At 28.5% G+C, this 18,814-nt stretch overlaps 1 protein-coding gene across 1 annotated transcript in view; it reads right to left on the bottom strand.

The window, feature by feature from the left end:
• The window catches only part of LOC129975617 (neurogenic locus notch homolog protein 1-like), an 81,282-nt gene that overhangs the window by 38,830 nt on the left and 23,638 nt on the right, over positions 1-18,814 (bottom strand). The window contains exons 6-9 of the mRNA XM_056088695.1: positions 7,918-8,031; positions 6,321-6,434; positions 4,698-4,811; positions 1,631-1,744 (exon numbers count right to left, since the gene is read on the bottom strand). Coding sequence (XP_055944670.1) covers positions 1,631-1,744; positions 4,698-4,811; positions 6,321-6,434; positions 7,918-8,031 — 456 coding nt within the window. The remainder of the gene's footprint in view (positions 1-1,630; positions 1,745-4,697; positions 4,812-6,320; positions 6,435-7,917; positions 8,032-18,814) is intronic.

The following is an 18,814-nucleotide window of genomic DNA, read 5'->3' as shown; positions in this document are numbered from 1 at the left end:
ACATTTAAAGATTTTAATGCACCATAAAATTTTTTTTACTCCTTTTTTACTCTTAAAATTCACCATATTTGTAGGTCAAACCCTCTTTCACTTCATTTTTAACTAATTTTGATTACTTTTTAGCTTTCAGTTTTTTTCTGGTCAGTTTAGTGGAGGGCAATGATTGACGTCTCGATTTCTTAATGCGCTCATTATCGATTCCCGTATAGATTTTTAAAGTCAGAGGTTTCATTGGAATTTCCAATTGTTTAAAAATAGGTAATAGTCCTATATAGCCAGAATTAAACAATATGGCTGCCACATATGCACCTAAAAGTTTCTTGTTCCGCAAAATGATCTTTAGGTAATATTGACCACAACATGCTGTTGAAATTTTCATTATTGTTCTGTGTCATACCATGCAAGCATTTTTTTAATAACTCTCTATTACAGAGTTCTAAATATGTTGATTTTACCACTTTCATGACAGAACTAGGAAGACCTGGTGATTTTTCTGAATATTCTGATTCGTTGCTCATAGCTTGCTGATATCGACATCAGCTGTCACTAACTTCTGGACACTGCCTATGCATTAAGTTTCTATTTCTAGAACAGCAGTCCAAGAAAGCAGCTATAAGAGCAGATTGCATTTTTCCAATATCTCCAACATTACTACAGATAGCAATTCCATAGTAATTTTGAAGTTTATCGATACATTTATCAATTAATTTTCCTTTTCCACCGAGTCCTTTGATCTTCATTTTTAATTTCCTAAGTCGTGACACTACTCTTTTTTGAACGTGCCTTACACATTCAAGTTTTGTAACTGTATCATTTCCATAGACATCCTTTACTTTCAGAAATGCCTTAGAATCACCATCACCAAACTATTCGGTGTATTGTAACTCTCGTTTCAATACTGATCTTTCAAAAATTCTGTAAGCCCCAACAGCTACCATAATTCCTGATAACCCCTTGTATAAAAAGAATTATGCTAAAATTTTGAACAAATCGATTGAAAATAAGAAAAACGGTTTGAATTACGAGTATAAACATGCTACAAACGATAACAGTATTGTCGTTCAGTTACTGAAACTTGAATTAAAAAAATTGCTGCCAGATTTTAAAAAATAATTAAAAAATGAAAAAAGAAACGTTTATTTATATTTTTAAAAAAGATTTTGGCATTTACATCGATTAAAAATTTCAAAATAGACGCCGTAAATGTATTGTTCACATTTTTACGTCCCTTTAAATTCTCACTTCCGGTTGCAAAAAATCAACTTCCGGTTTATTAATTAGGCTGTGACTTTGCTTCTAATTAACGTAAGAACAAAACTGAAACAATTCTGGAATCGCAAATGTATGGGCTATAAAATGAGCACATAATAAAAATTTCGATAATTTTCACGAAAACGCTTATTTTAGGGGTAGACACATACCTTAATTTATATTTCATTGGGTCTTACAATTCCGGTCCTGATAGAAAAAAATATATAATTAATATTCTAAGATTTATATTAAGATATTTTTTTTTATTTTCAATTTTATTCCAAAAATACTTTAATATAAGTAATTAATGAATGTAATATTTCTCAGCAAAACTGAAAAATTAAAAGGCTTACAGAAATAATACGAAAATATGACTTACCAACACACGTTTTAACGCCATCTATGGTGAATTCAGTTTTACTAGAAGGACACCTACAATCAGGTTCTTTTCGCGTATTTATGAAGCACTCTTGTGTTGGTACGCAATTACAATCTGTGAATTGAAAAAAATTTGTTTCATTCTTGAAAAAAACTGGGCAAATCGATTTCACTGTACTCAAAAATATATTTTTTAATTATTTACTTGATTAGTAATATAAGCGGATTTTTTTAAGCAAAAATTACTTATAACTGGAATTTATAATTGCAAATTTTCTTTGAAATTCTTAAAATAGTATTTCATTTCATTCTTTCTGAGTCATTTCTGAACAATCTCTATCTCTCAAAATGATTTTCAGAAATTTTGAGATTATCCTATAATTCTATTCTATTTCTATTTTCTTTTTCTGTTGCCTGCAGTGAAATTAAATCAGCGAGTGAATTATAATTTTGTGAGAATGTTTAAATACTCGAATTAATTCTCTCTATTCGAAAATCATGCAAGGATATCATCCATTAGTAAGATTTCAGCAAAAAATAAAAATATAATAGTTTTAAAAATATTATATTTTAAATATTTTTTTAATAATATAAAAAATATGTACTTTAGTATGATTGAAAACTAGCATTTATTTTGCGTGACAAATGCATTTAGAAATATCTGTTGTCGACTGAAAACGGATTATCAAATTATGCATATAATATTCTATTATACACTCATGTCCAAAATTAAGGTCACAAACGGAAAATCTGCGAAAAATCAAAAACTATTCACAGTGTTGCCACGAAATTTTCAGGGAGGTACACTACAATAGAAGAAAGAGCATAGACACATAACAACATGGAAAAGATTTTAATTGGGAGTTAAGAAACAGGGTATATCAAAAAGTGTTACATTATGAATCAGAGATAAAGCATTTTTCCCTGGGAAATTCTGTCTAATACGGAGTGTGACCACCAAGCACTGCTACATAGGCTTCACAACGAGCTTTCATACTGTTTATGAGGGTGTCCATAAATGCTTGGGGCAACAAAGCCCATTCTCCCAAAAGGGCGGCTATTAACTCTTGGATGGTATTAGGAGGGGGGTAACGCTGTTCAATGGTTCTTCCGAGACCATTCCAAACATGTTCAATAGGATTGGGATCCAGAAACCACGAGGGCCAGTCCATACGTCGAATATCCTCTTCCTCAAGAAAATCATCTGGGCTCTGTGTGGACGCGCATTATCGTTCATAAACATGAAGTTTGGGCCAAAAGTACCCCAGAACAACCTCACATAGGCTTCAAGGATCTCTAAAGAGATGTGCATTGACAATACCCGCATCGAAGACGTGCAGTGGTGTACGACTGCTCAACATTATGCCACCAAAGACAAGGATTCCTCTGTCACCAAATATGTCGATTTCCTTTACGTAGGAGGGATGATAGCGATCTCTTCGCTATCACCGGATGAAGATTCTACGAGTGTCACTCTGCATAGTAAATCTCGACTCATCACTGAAAAGAACATGCCCCCGTTCTTGCTGTGCCCAAGACTGATGTGTTCGGCACCACAGCAACCGGGCTTTTCTGTTGGATGCAGTCAAAGGGACGCACTCAACTGGTCACCGGGCATAAAGGGCCCTCTCTGCTAGACGTCTGTATACTGTTTGTCTGGAAATTCTTATTCCAGACGCAGCATCAAGGTCACGAGCAAATTGAGGAGCTGTTGTCAGCCTATGCCGCCGTGCGCTTAATGCCAAATAGCAAACCTGTGCAGGTGTCATTGCTCTGTGACGACCTTGATCGGCCTTCCTGGTTACAGTACCCATTGTTTGGAAGTGATTCCACAACCTGGATGCCACTTTTGGTGCCACTCGCAACCATCGAGCCACCTCCGCTTGAGACTGCCCAGCTTCAAGCCTACCAACGGTTCTCCATTTCAAGGCATCGTCTAAACGCTTATGAGAACTCATTCTCACTGGAATTAAGTTAATTATTTTTATTTTAATGCAATATTCACAAAACTGCAGGCAAAAATCCCATATGCCTAAGCGGTCTAATTACAGTAGTTCCCCAAAAACTAATGCTAAACAAAATTTTATTCCCACAAAAAAGATTAATATCGTGTTAGCGGTTCTTCACAATATATAAAATATAATTTGTTTCAATTTTACTGGTAGCCATTAAAAATTACTTTGAAAAACATTTTTGTGACCTTAATTTTGGACATAGATGTATATTCCAACATATTATATTCGTATCCATTCCTTTCTGCCTCAGAGTTTCAAAAAAATATTAGGCGGGAACAATATTACACTTATTACCAATAATACTCAATTTTTTTAATATCTTTCTCTGGAGATACAGCAGTTGCAATACAAATTAAATGAAAATATAATTAATTTGTTAGTAAAGTAACTCCTGTACGCAAAAACCTATTTCATTTATTCCTGATATTTTTAATCCGACACTTTGAAATTTATAAGATAACAAAAAATAAATTTATAAGATTAAACATTTTAGAAATGTATGGTTCTTATTCAGGAACAATCGAAGGGTAATTTAATTAAAATTCATTAGAAAACGTTTGAGAAATTTCTAGAACAATATAAACAAGCCAGTTTCTCTTACACTCACATGAGTCAATAATCCGATTATTCAGAGACCATGGGCTAAAAACATAAAATCCATTAATACTGGAAAACTTTTTACATTCTCGGCTTATTAAAATATCATTATTTAAAAACTTGGTACTGAGAGCCAATTTCAGAGAATATTATAAAATAATAAATTAAATAGCGTCTAATACTTGAATTCTGAAAACCCAGAATGTGTAAAGTTTGTTGATTATTCTTATTTTACAAGAAATTATCCTTTCCTATCGGTGTTGTATCAAAATTTAATTTCGCTCTTCTATTTCCGGTCCTGATTAAAAAAATATATATAATTAATATTCTAGGAGTCTTTTATTTTAAATTTTATACCAAAAAAATATTCATTACAAGCAATTATTGAATATCATATTTCTCGACCAAGCTGAATAATTTAAATACTCATAGAAATAATGAGGAAATGTGACTTACCAACACACGTTTTCACGCCGTCTACCGTGAACTCAGTTTGATAAGAAGGACACCTACAAGCACCTTCTTTACGCGCATTTACGAAGCACTCTTGGGTTGGTGGGCAATTGCATTCTGTGGAGAAAAAAACAATTTGTCTCATTCTTGAAAAAAACAGGACTGGTCGATTTCATTGAATTAAAAATTTTAATTTTTACTTATTTATTTAATTAGAAATATAAGCGGATTTTTTGCAGCAAAAATTACTCAGAAATGGAATTGATAATAGAAAATTTTCTCAAAATTCTAAAAGAAGTTTTTCATTTCATCCTTTTTAAGCCATTTCTGAACAATCTGTATCCTTCAGGATGCTTTCCAGAAATTCCAAGATTATCCTACAATTCTATTCTATTTCTATTATCTTTGACCGTCGCAAGCTATGAAATTAAATCAGTGAGTGAATTTTAATTTGGTGAGATATTTAAATACCCGAATCAATTCTCTTTATAACCAGACAAATTAGCACGGTCTTTGCCCACATACGATATGTTCTTGGAGTATGTGATAAATGTTTTTTTTGAAAACAGTATCATTCTAGTGATGATATCATTAATAAGATTTGAGCTAGAATTAAAAATATAATAATTTTATAAATATTAAATTTTCAAATATTCTTTGAAAAATATAAAAAATATGAAATTTAGTATTATTTAATACTAGATTTTATGCTTGCTTTTATGCTTAAAATGAATTTTGAAATATCTGCTGTAAACAGAAGACGGATTATTATATAATGCGTATAATATTCTATTATATTTTCCAACATATTATATTCCTATCCAGTCATTTGTGCCTCAAAATATCTGAAAAACAATTGGGCGGGAAAAATTTTACACTTATTACCAATAATACTCAATTTTTTTTTCTCTGCAGATAGAGCAGTTATAATAGAAAATCAATGAAAATAAGATTATTTTGTCCGTAATGTAACTCTAGTACAAGCAAAACATATTTATTTATCCCTGATGTTTTTAATCCGAGTCTTTGAAATCTCCAAGAAAACAACCGAATCTTTAAAAAATATAGAAACATATGGTTCTTATTCAGAAACTATTGAAGGGTAATTTAATTAAAATTCATCTGAAAACGTTTTAGAAATTTGTAGTACAACAGAAACAATAAAGTTCCTCTTACATTCACACGAGTCAATAATCCGATTATTCTGAGGCCAACGGCTAAAAACATATAATCCATTCATACTGGAAATCTTTTTACATTCTCGGCTTATTAAAATATCATTATTTAAAAACTTGGTACTCACAGCCTCTTTCAGAGAATATTATAAAATAATAAATTAAATTGCGTCTAATACTTTAATTCTGAAAACTCAGAATGTGCAAAGTATGTTGATTCCCCTTGTTTTACAAGGAATTATCCTTTCCTATCGGTGTTGCATCAAAATTTAATTTTGCTCTTATATTTCCGGTCCTGATTAAAAAAAATATATAACTAATATTTTAGGTGTCTTTTATTTTAAAATTTTTTTTAAAAAAAATTCAGTAAAAGTTATTATTTAATATAATATTTCCCGTCCAAGCTGAATAATTTAAATGCCTACAGAAATAATAAGAAAATATGACTTACCAACACAGGTTTTAACGCCATCTACCTTGAATTCAGTTTGTTCAGAAGGGCACCTACAATCAGGTTCTTTTCGCATATTTAGGAAGCATTCTTGTGTTGGTGCGCAATTACAATCTTTGGAGGAAAAATAAAAATTGTACAATTTTTGAAAAGAACTGGGCTTGTCTATTTCATTATACTCAAAAATATAATTTTTAATTATTTACTTGACTGGTAATAATCAGTTTTTTTTGCAGCAAAAAAAAATTTACAAGTGGAATTTATAATTACAAATTTTCTTTGAAATTCTTAAAGAAAAATTTTATTTTATCCTTTCTAAGCCATTTCTGAACAATCTGTATCCTTCAGGATGATTTTCAGAAATTCCGAGATTATCCTACAATTCTATTCTATTACTATTTTCTTTTACCGCTGACTGCAGTGAAATTATATCAGCGAGTGAATTATAATTTGGGGAGAAGAATTAACTACTCGAATAAATTATCTTTATAACCAGAGGAATTAGCAACCACATACGATATGTTCTTACAGTATGTGATAAATATTTTTTTTAAATAATATAATGGAAAGTAAAACCATTAGTAAGATTTGAGCTAAACCTAAGAAAATAATAATTTTATATATATTATATTTTAAAAATACATAATTTTGTATGATTAAAAACTATCATTTATGCTTGCGTGACAAATATATCTATATATCTTTTGTACATTGAACGCGGATAATCAAATTAGGCATAAAATATTGTATTATATTTTCCAACACTTTATATTTGTAATCAATCCTTTGTGCCTCAATGTTTCTGAAAACAATTAGGTGGGGAAAAATATTACACTTATTACGAATAATTCTCAATTTTTTTAAAAAAGTTATTTCTCTTGAAATACAGCAGTTGTAAGAGAAAATGATTGAAAATACAATTATTTTTTAGTAAAGTTACTCTATGACGAACAAAACATATTTCTTTATCCCTGATGTTTGTAATCCTACTCTTTGGAATATACAAAATATGAACAAAGTTCAGAAATTTTAAAAAATATAGAAATGTATGGTTCATATTCAGAAACTATAGAACGGTTATTTAATTAAAATTCATCTGAAAACGGTTGGGAAATTTCTAATGCAATAGAAAAATGCCAGTTCCTCGTTCATTCACACGAGTCCATAAGCCGATAAATCTGAGGTCAAGCACTAAAAATATATAATCAATTAATACTGGAAACCTTTTTACATTCTTGGGTGATTAAAATATCATTATTTAAAAACTTGGTACTGAAAGCCAGTTTCAGAGAAAATTATAAAATAATAAATTAAATAGCGTCATATACTTTAATTCTGAAAACCCAGAATGTGTAAAGTTTGTTGATTCTTCTTATTTTACAAAGAATTATCCTTTTCTTTCGGTGTTATATCAAAATTTAATTTATATTTCCTCTTATATTTCCGGTCCTGATTAAAAAATATATATAATTAATATTCTAGGAGTCTTTTATTTTAAATTTTATACCAAAAAATATTCAATACAAGCAATTATTGAATATCATATTTCTCGACCAAGCTGAATAATTTAAATACTTAATGAGGAAATGTGACTTACCAACACACGTTTTAACGCCATCTACCTTGAATTCTATTTCATAAGAAAGACACCTACAAGCAGGTTCTTTACGCGCATTTACGAAGCACTCTTGGGTTGGTGCACAATTGCATTCTGTGGAGAAAAAACAATTTGTCTCATTCTTGAAAAAAACAGGACTGGTCGATTTCATTGAATTAAAAATTTTAATTTTTACTTATTTATTTAACTAGAAATATAGGCGGATTTTTTGCAGCAAAAATTACTTAGAAGTGGAATTGATAATAGAAAATTTTCTCAAAATTCTAAAAGAAGAATTTCATTTCATCCTTTCTAAGCCATTTCTGAACAATCTGTATCCTTCAGGATGATTTTCTGAAATTCCGAGATTATACTACAATTCTATTCTATTTTTATTATCTTTGACCGTCGTATGCTATGAAATTAAATCAGCGAGTGAATTTCAATTTGGTGAGATATTTAAGTACTTAAATTAATTCTGTTTATATCAAGGCAAATTAGCACGGTCTTAGCCCTCATAAGATATGTTCTTGGAGTATATGATATTTTTTGTTTTTGAAAAAATTATCATTTTAAAATTTTACTAAGACGATACCGTTAGTAAAATTTGAGTTAAAACTAAAATTTTTATTTTATAAATATTATATTTTGAAATATTCTTTTAATGATATATAATTTAGTATCGTTGAAAACTATCATTTATGCTTGAGTGCATTTATAAATATCTGTTGTAGACTGAACAGGGATTACCAAATTATGCATGTAATATTCTATTATATTTTCGAGCATTTTATATTAGCGTATCTATTTGTTTGTACCTTAAAGTTACTGAAAACAATTAGTCCGGAGATATATTACACTTATTACATATAATACTCATTTTCTTAAAATTTTTTTTCTCTAGAGATGCAGCATTTGTAAGAGAGAATGAATGAAAATGCTAACATTTTGTTTAAAGTAACTCTTATTACAAAAATAATCACATTTCTTTATCCCTAATGTTTGTAATCCGACTCTTTGAAGTGTAAAAGATATGAACAGAATTCAGAATCTTTAAAAAATATAGAAATGTATGGTTCTTATCCATAAACTATCGTAGATTAATTTAATTAATATTCATCTGAAGTTTGAGAAATTTCTGGTACAATAGAAACAAGCCAGTTCCTCTTCACGATTCACACGAGTCTGTAAGCCGATTTTATCTGAGGTCTAGGGCTAAAAATATATTGTAATCAATTAATTCTGAAAACCTTGTTGTTGTTTGTTTGTTTCTTATGGCACTTGCCACTGACAAGCCCGCTGTTACGAAGACAGCGATTTAAGACTGAGGGGGAACGTCTCTTATTTTTTATAGCAGCGCCAACTAGGGCCAAGAGTACGACTTTGCCACTCAGCATCATTCATTCGCTTGCATAACCCCTTTTTACAGGAGGGCACATTCACAGATCTCACAGATAGAACAACAGAAGAACAACCATGCCCAAACCGGTACTCTAACCCGGGACGCCGAGATCACGGGGAAGACGCGCTACCCCTATGCCAGGACGCCGGCTCTGAAAGCCTTTTATATTCTAGGTGATTAAATTATTATTATTTAAAAACCTGGTACTCATAGCCAGTTTCAGAGAAGATTATAAAATTATAAATTAAATAGCGTCATAAACTTTGATGCTGAAAACTCATAATGTGTAAAGTATGTTGATTCTTCTTATTTTACAAAGAAATATCCTTTTCTTTCGGTGTTGTAATAAAAATCTTAATTTATATTTTTTTTCAGTCTTATAATTTCGGTCCTGATATTAAAAAACTATATAATTAATTGATAGAACCATCAGAATCCGAAATTGTTCATTCGATTGTTTGCATTTGCTAAAAAAGATTCTTCATTAAGAATGCGTATCGATTTTAGAACTTTAAATACAGTGACTAAAGTCTCGGTGTTTCCCATGAAAGATATGCAAGAGCTAATATTTAGTGCAGGATCAAAACATTTTTAACTGGATTAGGTCTCTTAAAAGGGGTATTTATTGGCAAATAAAAATGGATGAGGAAAGTAAACGATTAACGGCATTTGCTACTCATAATGCTGTGTACCAATGGAAAACTATGTGTTTCGGTCTGTCAGCGGCCTCTGTTATGAAGCAAGAAATGAACCGTGTCTTAAAATCTCATTCATACTAGGCGCAGGCGTACATACATGATGCAGTTATTTACTCTAAACGTTTGAGATCACAACAGAATTTAGAATCTAAAAAATTTATAGAAATGTATGGTTCTTAATCAGAAACTTTCGAATGGAAATTAAATTCAAACTTATCCGAAAACGGTTTAGACATTTCTAGTGCAATAGAAACAAGCCAATTCCTCTTAAATTTACTCGAATCAATAATCCGATTATTCTGAGACCAAGGGCTTAAAACATATCATCAATTAATACTAAAAACTGATTTCTTCGGTGAATAAAATATCATTATTTAAAAATATGGTATGGACAGCCATTTTCAGAAAAGTTTATATAATAATAAATTAAATAGAGCCATAAAATTTTATTCTCAAAACCCAGAATCTGTAAAATATGATAATTTTTCTTGTACTTCAAGGAATTATCCTTTCCTATTGCTGTTGTAAAAAATATCAATTTATATTTCTTTGGCTCTTATAATTCCGGTCCTGATAGGAAAAAATATATAATTAATATTCTAAGATTCATGTTAAGATTTTTTTTTTATTTTCAATTTTATTCCAAAAATAATTCAGTATATGTAATTAATGAATACAATATTTCTCAGCAAAATTGAAGAATTAAAATGCTTATAGATATAATATGGAAATATGACTTACCAACACATGTTTTAACGCCATCTACGGTGAATTCAGTTTCCTCAGAAGGACACCTACAATCAGGTTCTTTTCGCGTATTTATGAAGCACTCTTGTGTCGGTGCGCAATTGCATTCTTTGGAAAAGTCAAAAATAATCTCATTAATGAAAGGAAAAACAGTTGCGCTTTCATTCTTCTAAAAAATAATTTGGAATTTTTTACTTGATTAGTAATTTAAAGCGGATTTTTTAAAGTATAAATGTCAAGAAATAGAATTCTCATTTGCAAATTTTCTTCAAATTCGTAAATGAGCTTTTCGCTTTATCATATCAGAACCTACTAAAACATGTTTCTCTTTCAGAATAATTTCCAATAATTCGAAGATTACCCTTTATAGCTCCTGTATTTCTGATTACTTTTACCGTTGCCTGCTGTGAAGAAAAACCAGGGAGATAGTTATAATTTGGTGAGAAATTTTTTCTATTTAATTTTTAAATTTGATTGTCTTTAACTAAACGAATGAGCATGGTGTCAGCAAACCTAAAATTTGATCTTAGAGTACATGATCAATTAATTTTTTGATAAAAATATCGTACACGGTAATACCATCAGAACGATTTGAACTAAAATTCAAAAGATTTTTTTAGTACCATTGAAAATTAGCATTTTTACTTTTGTGAGAACTACACTTATAAATGTCTGTTCTAGAATGAACTCGGAATATCAAATTATACATATAATATCCTTTATTATGTTCTTATCGATCCATTTGAACCTCAAAGTTTGTAAAAATCATTAGAAGGGAAAATATAACACTTATTATTGCTATACAAATTACCACGAATTCTTTCTCTAAAGAATACAGCAATTGCAAGAAAAAATGAATGAAAAATACTTGTTTTTTTCTGAATGAAAAGAACACTTTAGTTCAAAATATTTTTTTATGCAGAATGCTTTTAATCTAACTCATTTGAATTGTACGAGGTTTCAACAGGAATTGAAAAATAAACCAAACATTGAATTGAATGGTTATAAATTAGAAACATTTCGAATGAAAACGAAAATGAAATTTATCAGAAGACATTTAAGAAATTTCTAGTACAATAGAAAAAAGCCATATGCTTTTACATTCACTTGAATAAATAATCAAATTTTTCTGCGGCCATGAGCTTAAAATATATAATATTTTCATATTGGAAAATGTTTTTCAATGAAACTCTTAAAAATGTATTTCATTTTATAATTTCTGAACAATCCTTCTCTTTTAGAATGATTTCCAGAAATTCAGTGAATATCCTAGAGTTCTTATATATATATATATATATATATATATATATATATATATATATATATATATATATATATATATATATATATATATATATATATATATATATATATATATATATATATATATATATATATATATATATATATATATAAAAATTACAATCTGGAAAAAAAATTTCTTTGCCGAAATTAATTGTCTTTCTAACTAGAGGAATGGCATTAGCATGGAATTCGCCAAAGTACTGTTTGCTTTTAGAGTACGTAATCGATTTTTTTTTCTTCTATAAAAAGTTCACCAGCAAGTCGTGAACAATTTTTCTTCCTTCTATATTTTTTTCTTCTTTTAATAAAAATATCATGCATGGAAATGCAGATAGAAAAATTTGAAATAAAAGTAAAAAGATTTCTTTAGAATCAGAGGAAACTGGCATTCATACTTTTATGAAATTACATTTATAAATATCTCTTGTAAACTGAACTCGGAGTATCAAATTATGGATATAATATTTTATTATAATTTCCAACACATTATATGCGAATTTATACATTTGAGCCTCAAAGTTTCTAAAAAAAAATAAGATGGAAAAATATTAAACTTTTATGAATATTCTATGTATTCATTATCTTATTCGTTATGGTAATTCAAAAACCCCAGGATGAGTGTAATATGAAAATGTTTCTTATGTTATAAGTAATGAACCATTCCTGTTGGTGTTGACAAAAATCTTTTATTTATAACTCCTTTTTTCACTCTTATATATCAAATCCATATAGAAAAAAGAATATCACTAAAATTCTAGGAGAATTTTATTTTAAAATTTATTAAAAAATTAATACAAGTGGACTTACCAACACACATTTTAACGCCATCTACGGTGAATTCAGTTTGATCAGAAGGACATCTACAATCAGGTTCTTTTCCCGTATTTACGAAGCATTCTTGTGTTGGTTCGCAATTGCATTCTGTGGAGAGAGAAAATTTGTCTCTTTATTGAGAAGAACTGGACTTGTCTATTTCCTTATACTCAAAAATATAATTTTTAATTATTTATTTGACTAGTAATGAATCGGATTTTTTCCGTCAAAAATTACTTACAAGTGGAATTTATAATTTCAAATTTTTTTTGAAAATCGTAAAGGAGAATTTCATATTATACTTTCTGAGCCATTTTTTGAAAAATCTGTATCTTTCAGGATGATTTCCAGAAATTAAGAGATTATCCTTTAATTCTATTTCCTTTCTAAATTCTTTTTCCGTCGCCTGCTGTGATGTTAAATCAGAGAGTGAATTATAATTTGGTAAGTATTTAAATACAAGAATTAATTCTATTTATAACCAGAGAAATTAGCACGGTCTTAGCCCACATACAATGTATTCTTAGAGAGAGGGCTAAATGTTTTTTTTTTATTATTATTATTATTATTTCAAAATAATATCATGGAAGGTACAAGAGGAAGGTACTCAGATTCACTTTCAGAGAAGATTATAAAATAATAAACTAAATAGTGTCATATATTTTAATTCTGGAAACCAAGAATGTGTAAAGTATGTTAATTATTCTTAATTTACATGGAATTATCCTTTCTAATTGATGTAAAAAATCTTAATTTATATTTTTTTGCTCATGTAATTCCAGTCCTGATAGAAAAAAGTGTATAATTAATATTTTCAGAATTTTATGTTTTAAATTTTATTACATAAAAAATCAGTACAAGTTATTGATTAATATAATATTTGTCGGCCAAGTTGAATAATTTAAATGCTTACAGAAATAATAAGAAATTATGACTTACCAACACACGTTTTAACGCCATCTACGGTGAATTCATTTTGATTAAGAGGACATCTACAATCAGGTTCTTTTCGGGTATTTACGAAGCACTCTTGTGTTGGTGCGCAATTGCATTCTGTGGAGAGAGAAAATTTGTCTCTTTATTGAGAAGAACTGGACTTGTCTATTTCCTTATACTTAAAAATATAATTTTTAATTAATTTCTTGACTAGTAATAATCGAATTTTTTCCGTCAAAAATTACTTACAAGTGGAATTTATAACTTCAAATTTTCTTTGAAATTTGTAAAGGAAAATTTCATATTATACTTTCTGAGCTATTTTTGTATAATCTGTATCTTTCAGGATGATTTCCAGAAATTAAGAGATTATCCTACAATTCTATTTCTTTTATATTTTCTTTTACCGTCGCCTGCTTTGATGTTAAATCAGTGAGTGAATTTTAATTATATAAGCATTTAAATACAAGAATAAATTCTATTTATAACCAGAGCACGGTCTTAGCCCAGGTCCTTTTTTTAATTATTATTTCAAAATATTATCATGGAAGGTAAATCCATTAGTTAGATATGAGTTAAAACTAAAAATATAATACTTTTAGAAATATTATATTTTGAAATACTCTTTTAAGAATATATAATTTAGTATCATTGAGAAGTAGCATTTATGGTTGCATGACAAGTGAAGTATAAATATCTGTTGTAGACTGAACAGGGATTACCATATAATGCATGTAATATTCTTTATATTTTCGAACACTTTATATTCGTATCCATTCATTTGTAACTCAAAGTTTCTGAAAAAATGAGGCGGGATAAATATTACAATTATTACCAATAATATTGAATTTTTTTAATTTCGTTCTCTGGAGATACTGCAGTTGTAAGAGAAAATGAATGAAAATATAATTAGTAAAGTTACTCTAGTACGAACAAAACATTTTTCTTTATCCCTGATATTTTTAATCCAACTCTTTGCAATATGCAAGATAACAAGAGAATTCAAAAACTTTAAAAAATATAGAAATGCATGGTTCTTCTTCAGAAACTATAGAACGGAAATTTAATTAAAATTCATCTGAAAACGGTTGAGAAATTTCTTCTACAATAGAAACAAGCCATTTCCCCTTACATTCATGCGAGTCAATAAGCGAAATATTTTGAACCGAGGGCTAAAACCATATAATCGATTAATACTGGAAACATATTTACATTCTCGGGGGATTAAAATAGTATTATTTAAAATCATGGTACTCAGAGTCACTTTCTGAGAAGATTATAAAATAATAAACTAAATAGCTTCATATATTTTAATTCGGGAAACCAAGAAAATGTAAAGTATATTAATTATTCTAAATTTACATGGAATTATCTTTTTTTATTGGCGTTGTAAAAAATCTACGATGAATTCGGTTTGTTCAGAAGGGCACCTACAATCAGGTTCTTTTCGCATATTTAGGAAGCATTCTTGTGTTGGTGCGCAATTACAATCTTTGGAGGAAAAAAAAATTGTACAATTTTTGAAAAGAACTGGGCTTGTCTATTTCATTATACTCAAAAATATAATTTTTAATTATTTACTTGACTGGTAATAATCAGTTTTTTTTGCAGCAAAAAATATTTACAAGTGGAATTTATAATTACAAATTTTCTTTGAAATTCTTAAAGAAAAATTTTATTTTATCCTTTCTTAGCCATTTTTGAACAAACTGTATCTTTCAGGATGATTTCCAGAAATTCGAAGATTATCCTATTATTCTATTCTATTACTATTTTCTTTTACCGTTGACTGCAGTGAAATTATATCAGCGAGTGAATTATAATTTGGGCAGAAGAATTAACTACTCGAATAAATTATCTTTATAAGCAGAAGAATTAGCACCCACATACGATATGTTCTTACAGTATGTGATAAATATTTTTTTAAATAATATAATGGAAAGTAAAACCATTAGTAAGATTTGAGCTAAACCTAAGAAAATAATAATTTTATATATATTATATTTTAAAAATACATAATTTTGTATGATTAAAAACTAGCATTTATGCTTGCGTGACAAATGTATCTATATATCTTTTGTACATTGAACGCGGATAATCAAATTAGGCATAAAATATTGTATTATATTTTCCAACACTTTATATTTGTAATCAATCCTTTGTGCCTCAATGTTTCTGAAAACAATTAGGTGGGGAAAAATATTACACTTATTACGAATAATTCTCAATTTTTTTAAAAAAGTTATTTCTCTGGAAATACAGCAGTTGTAAGAGAAAATGATTGAAAATACAATTATTTTTTAGTAAAGTTACTCTATGACGAACAAAACATATTTCTTTATCCCTGATGTTTGTAATCCTACTCTTTGGAATATACAAGATATGAACAAAATTCAGAAATTTTAAAAAAATATAGAAATGTATGGTTCATATTCAGAAACTATAGAACGGTTATTTAATTAAAATTCATCTGAAAACGGTTGAGAAATTTCTAATGCAATAGAAAAATGCCAGTTCCTCGTTCATTCACACGAGTCCATAAGCCGATAAATCTGAGGTCAAGCACTAAAAATATATAATCAATTAATACTGGAAACCGTTTTACATTCTTGGGTGATTAAAATATCATTATTTAAAAACTTGGTACTGAAAGCCAGTTTCAGAGAAAATTATAAAATAATAAATTAAATAGCGTCATATACTTTAATTCTGAAAACCCAGAATGTGTAAAGTTTGTTGATTCTTCTTATTTTACAAAGAATTATCCTTTTCTTTCGGTGTTATATCAAAATTTAATTTATATTTCCTCTTATATTTCCGGTCCTGATTAAAAAATATACATAATTAATATTCTAGGAGTCTTTTATTTTAAATTTTATACCAAAAAATATTCAATACAAGCAATTATTGAATATCATATTTCTCGACCAAGCTGAATAATTTAAATACTTAAAGAAATAATGAGGAAATGTGACTTACCAACACACGTTTTAACGCCATCTACCTTGAATTCAGTTTCATAAGAAAGACACCTACAAGCCGTTTCTTTACGCGCATTTACGAAGCACTCTTGGGTTGGTGCGCAATTGCATTCTGTGGAGAAAAAACAATTTGTCTCATTCTTGAAAAAAAAACAGGACTGGTCTATTTCATTGAATTAAAAGTTTTAATTTTTAGTTATTTATTTAACTAGAAATATAGGCGGATTTTTTGCAGCAAAAATTACTTAGAAGTGGAATTGATAATAGAAAATTTTCTCAAAATTCTAAAAGAAGAATTTAATTTCATCCTTTCTAAGCCATTTCTGAACAATATGTATCCTTCAGGATGATTTTCAGAAATTCCGAGATTATCCTACAATTCTATTCTATTTCTATTATCTTTGACCGTCGTATGCTATGAAATTAAATCAGCGAGTGAATTTCAATTTTGTGAGATATTTAAGTACTCGAATTAATTCTCTTTATAACAAAGCAAATTAGCACGGTCTTAGCCCTCATAAGATATTCTTATAATATATGATATTTTTTGTTTTGGAAAAAATTATCATTTTTAAATTTTACTAAGGTGATACCGTTAGTAAAATTTGAGTTAAAACTAAAATTTTTATTTTATAAATATTTTTTTGAAATATTCTTTTAAAAATATATAATTTAGTATCATTGAAAACTATCATTTATGCTTGAGTGTAATTATTAATATCTGTTGTAGGCTGAACAGGAATTACCAAATTATGCATGTAATATTCTATTATATTTTCGAGCACTTTATATTAGCGTATCTATTTGTTTGTACCTTAAAGTTACTGAAAACAATTAGTCCGGAGATATATTACACTTATTACATATAATACTCATTTTTTTTAAATTTTTTTTCTCTAGAGATGCAGCATTTGTAAGAGAGAATGAATGAAAATACTAACATTTTGTTTAAAGTAACTCTTATTACAAAAAAATCACATTTCTTTATCCCTAATGTTTGTAATCCGACTCTTTGAAGTGTAAAAGATATGAACAGAATTCAGAATCTTTAAAAAATATAGAAATGTATGGTTCTTATTCATAAACTATCGTAGATTAATTTAATTAATATTCATCTGAAGTTTGAGAAATTTCTGGTACAATAGAAACAAGCCAGTTCCTCTTCACGATTCACACGAGTCTGTAAGCCGATTTTATCTGAGGCCTAGGGCTAAAAATATATTGTAATCAATTAATTCTGAAAACCTTTTATATTCTAGGTGATTAAATTATTATTATTTAAAAACCTGGTACTCATAGCCAGTTTCAGAGAAGATTATAAAATTATAAATTAAATAGCGGCATAAACTTTGATGCTGAAAACTCATAATGTGTAAAGTATGTTGATTCTTCTTATTTTACAAAGAAATATCCTTTTCTTTCGGTGTTGTAATAAAAATCTTAATTTATATTTTTTTTCGCTCTTATAATTTCGGTCCTGATATTAAAAAACTATATAATTAATATTCTAGGAGTCTTTTATTTTAAATTTGATTCCAAAAAAATTCAATACAAGTAATAAATGAATATACTGTTGCGTCGGTTCGCAATTGCATGCTAAGGGGGAAAAACCCAAAATGAGTCTCGTTCATGTAAAAAAAAAAAAAAAAAAAAAAAAAAATGGATCGCATTCATTGCTATAAAATTATAATTTGGAATTCTTTTCTCGACATGAAACGTATTTTTTCCCGCATAAATTTTAGGGAAATGGAATTTAGGATTCCAAGTTTTCAGTAAAACTGTTAAATGAATGTCTAATTTTATCATTTCTGAGTCTACTAAAGTATCCTTTTTTTTCAGAATGATTTCTAGAAATTGAGAGATTGCTCTTTCGTGCTCCTATATTTTTGTTTACCTTTAGCATCTCCTGCTGTGAAGTAAAATCAGTAAGTGAATTATAATATGGTGAGAAATTTTTGTTACTTGATTCTATTGTCTTTTGTATCAAGAGGAATTAGCATGGTGTTAGCCAACCA

This window comes from Argiope bruennichi, chromosome 7, assembly GCF_947563725.1.
Source record: "Argiope bruennichi chromosome 7, qqArgBrue1.1, whole genome shotgun sequence".
Lineage (NCBI taxonomy): Eukaryota > Metazoa > Arthropoda > Arachnida > Araneae > Araneidae > Argiope > Argiope bruennichi.
Note: the sequence above shows the minus strand (reverse complement) of the source record. Positions and strands in the feature narration are given on the sequence as shown.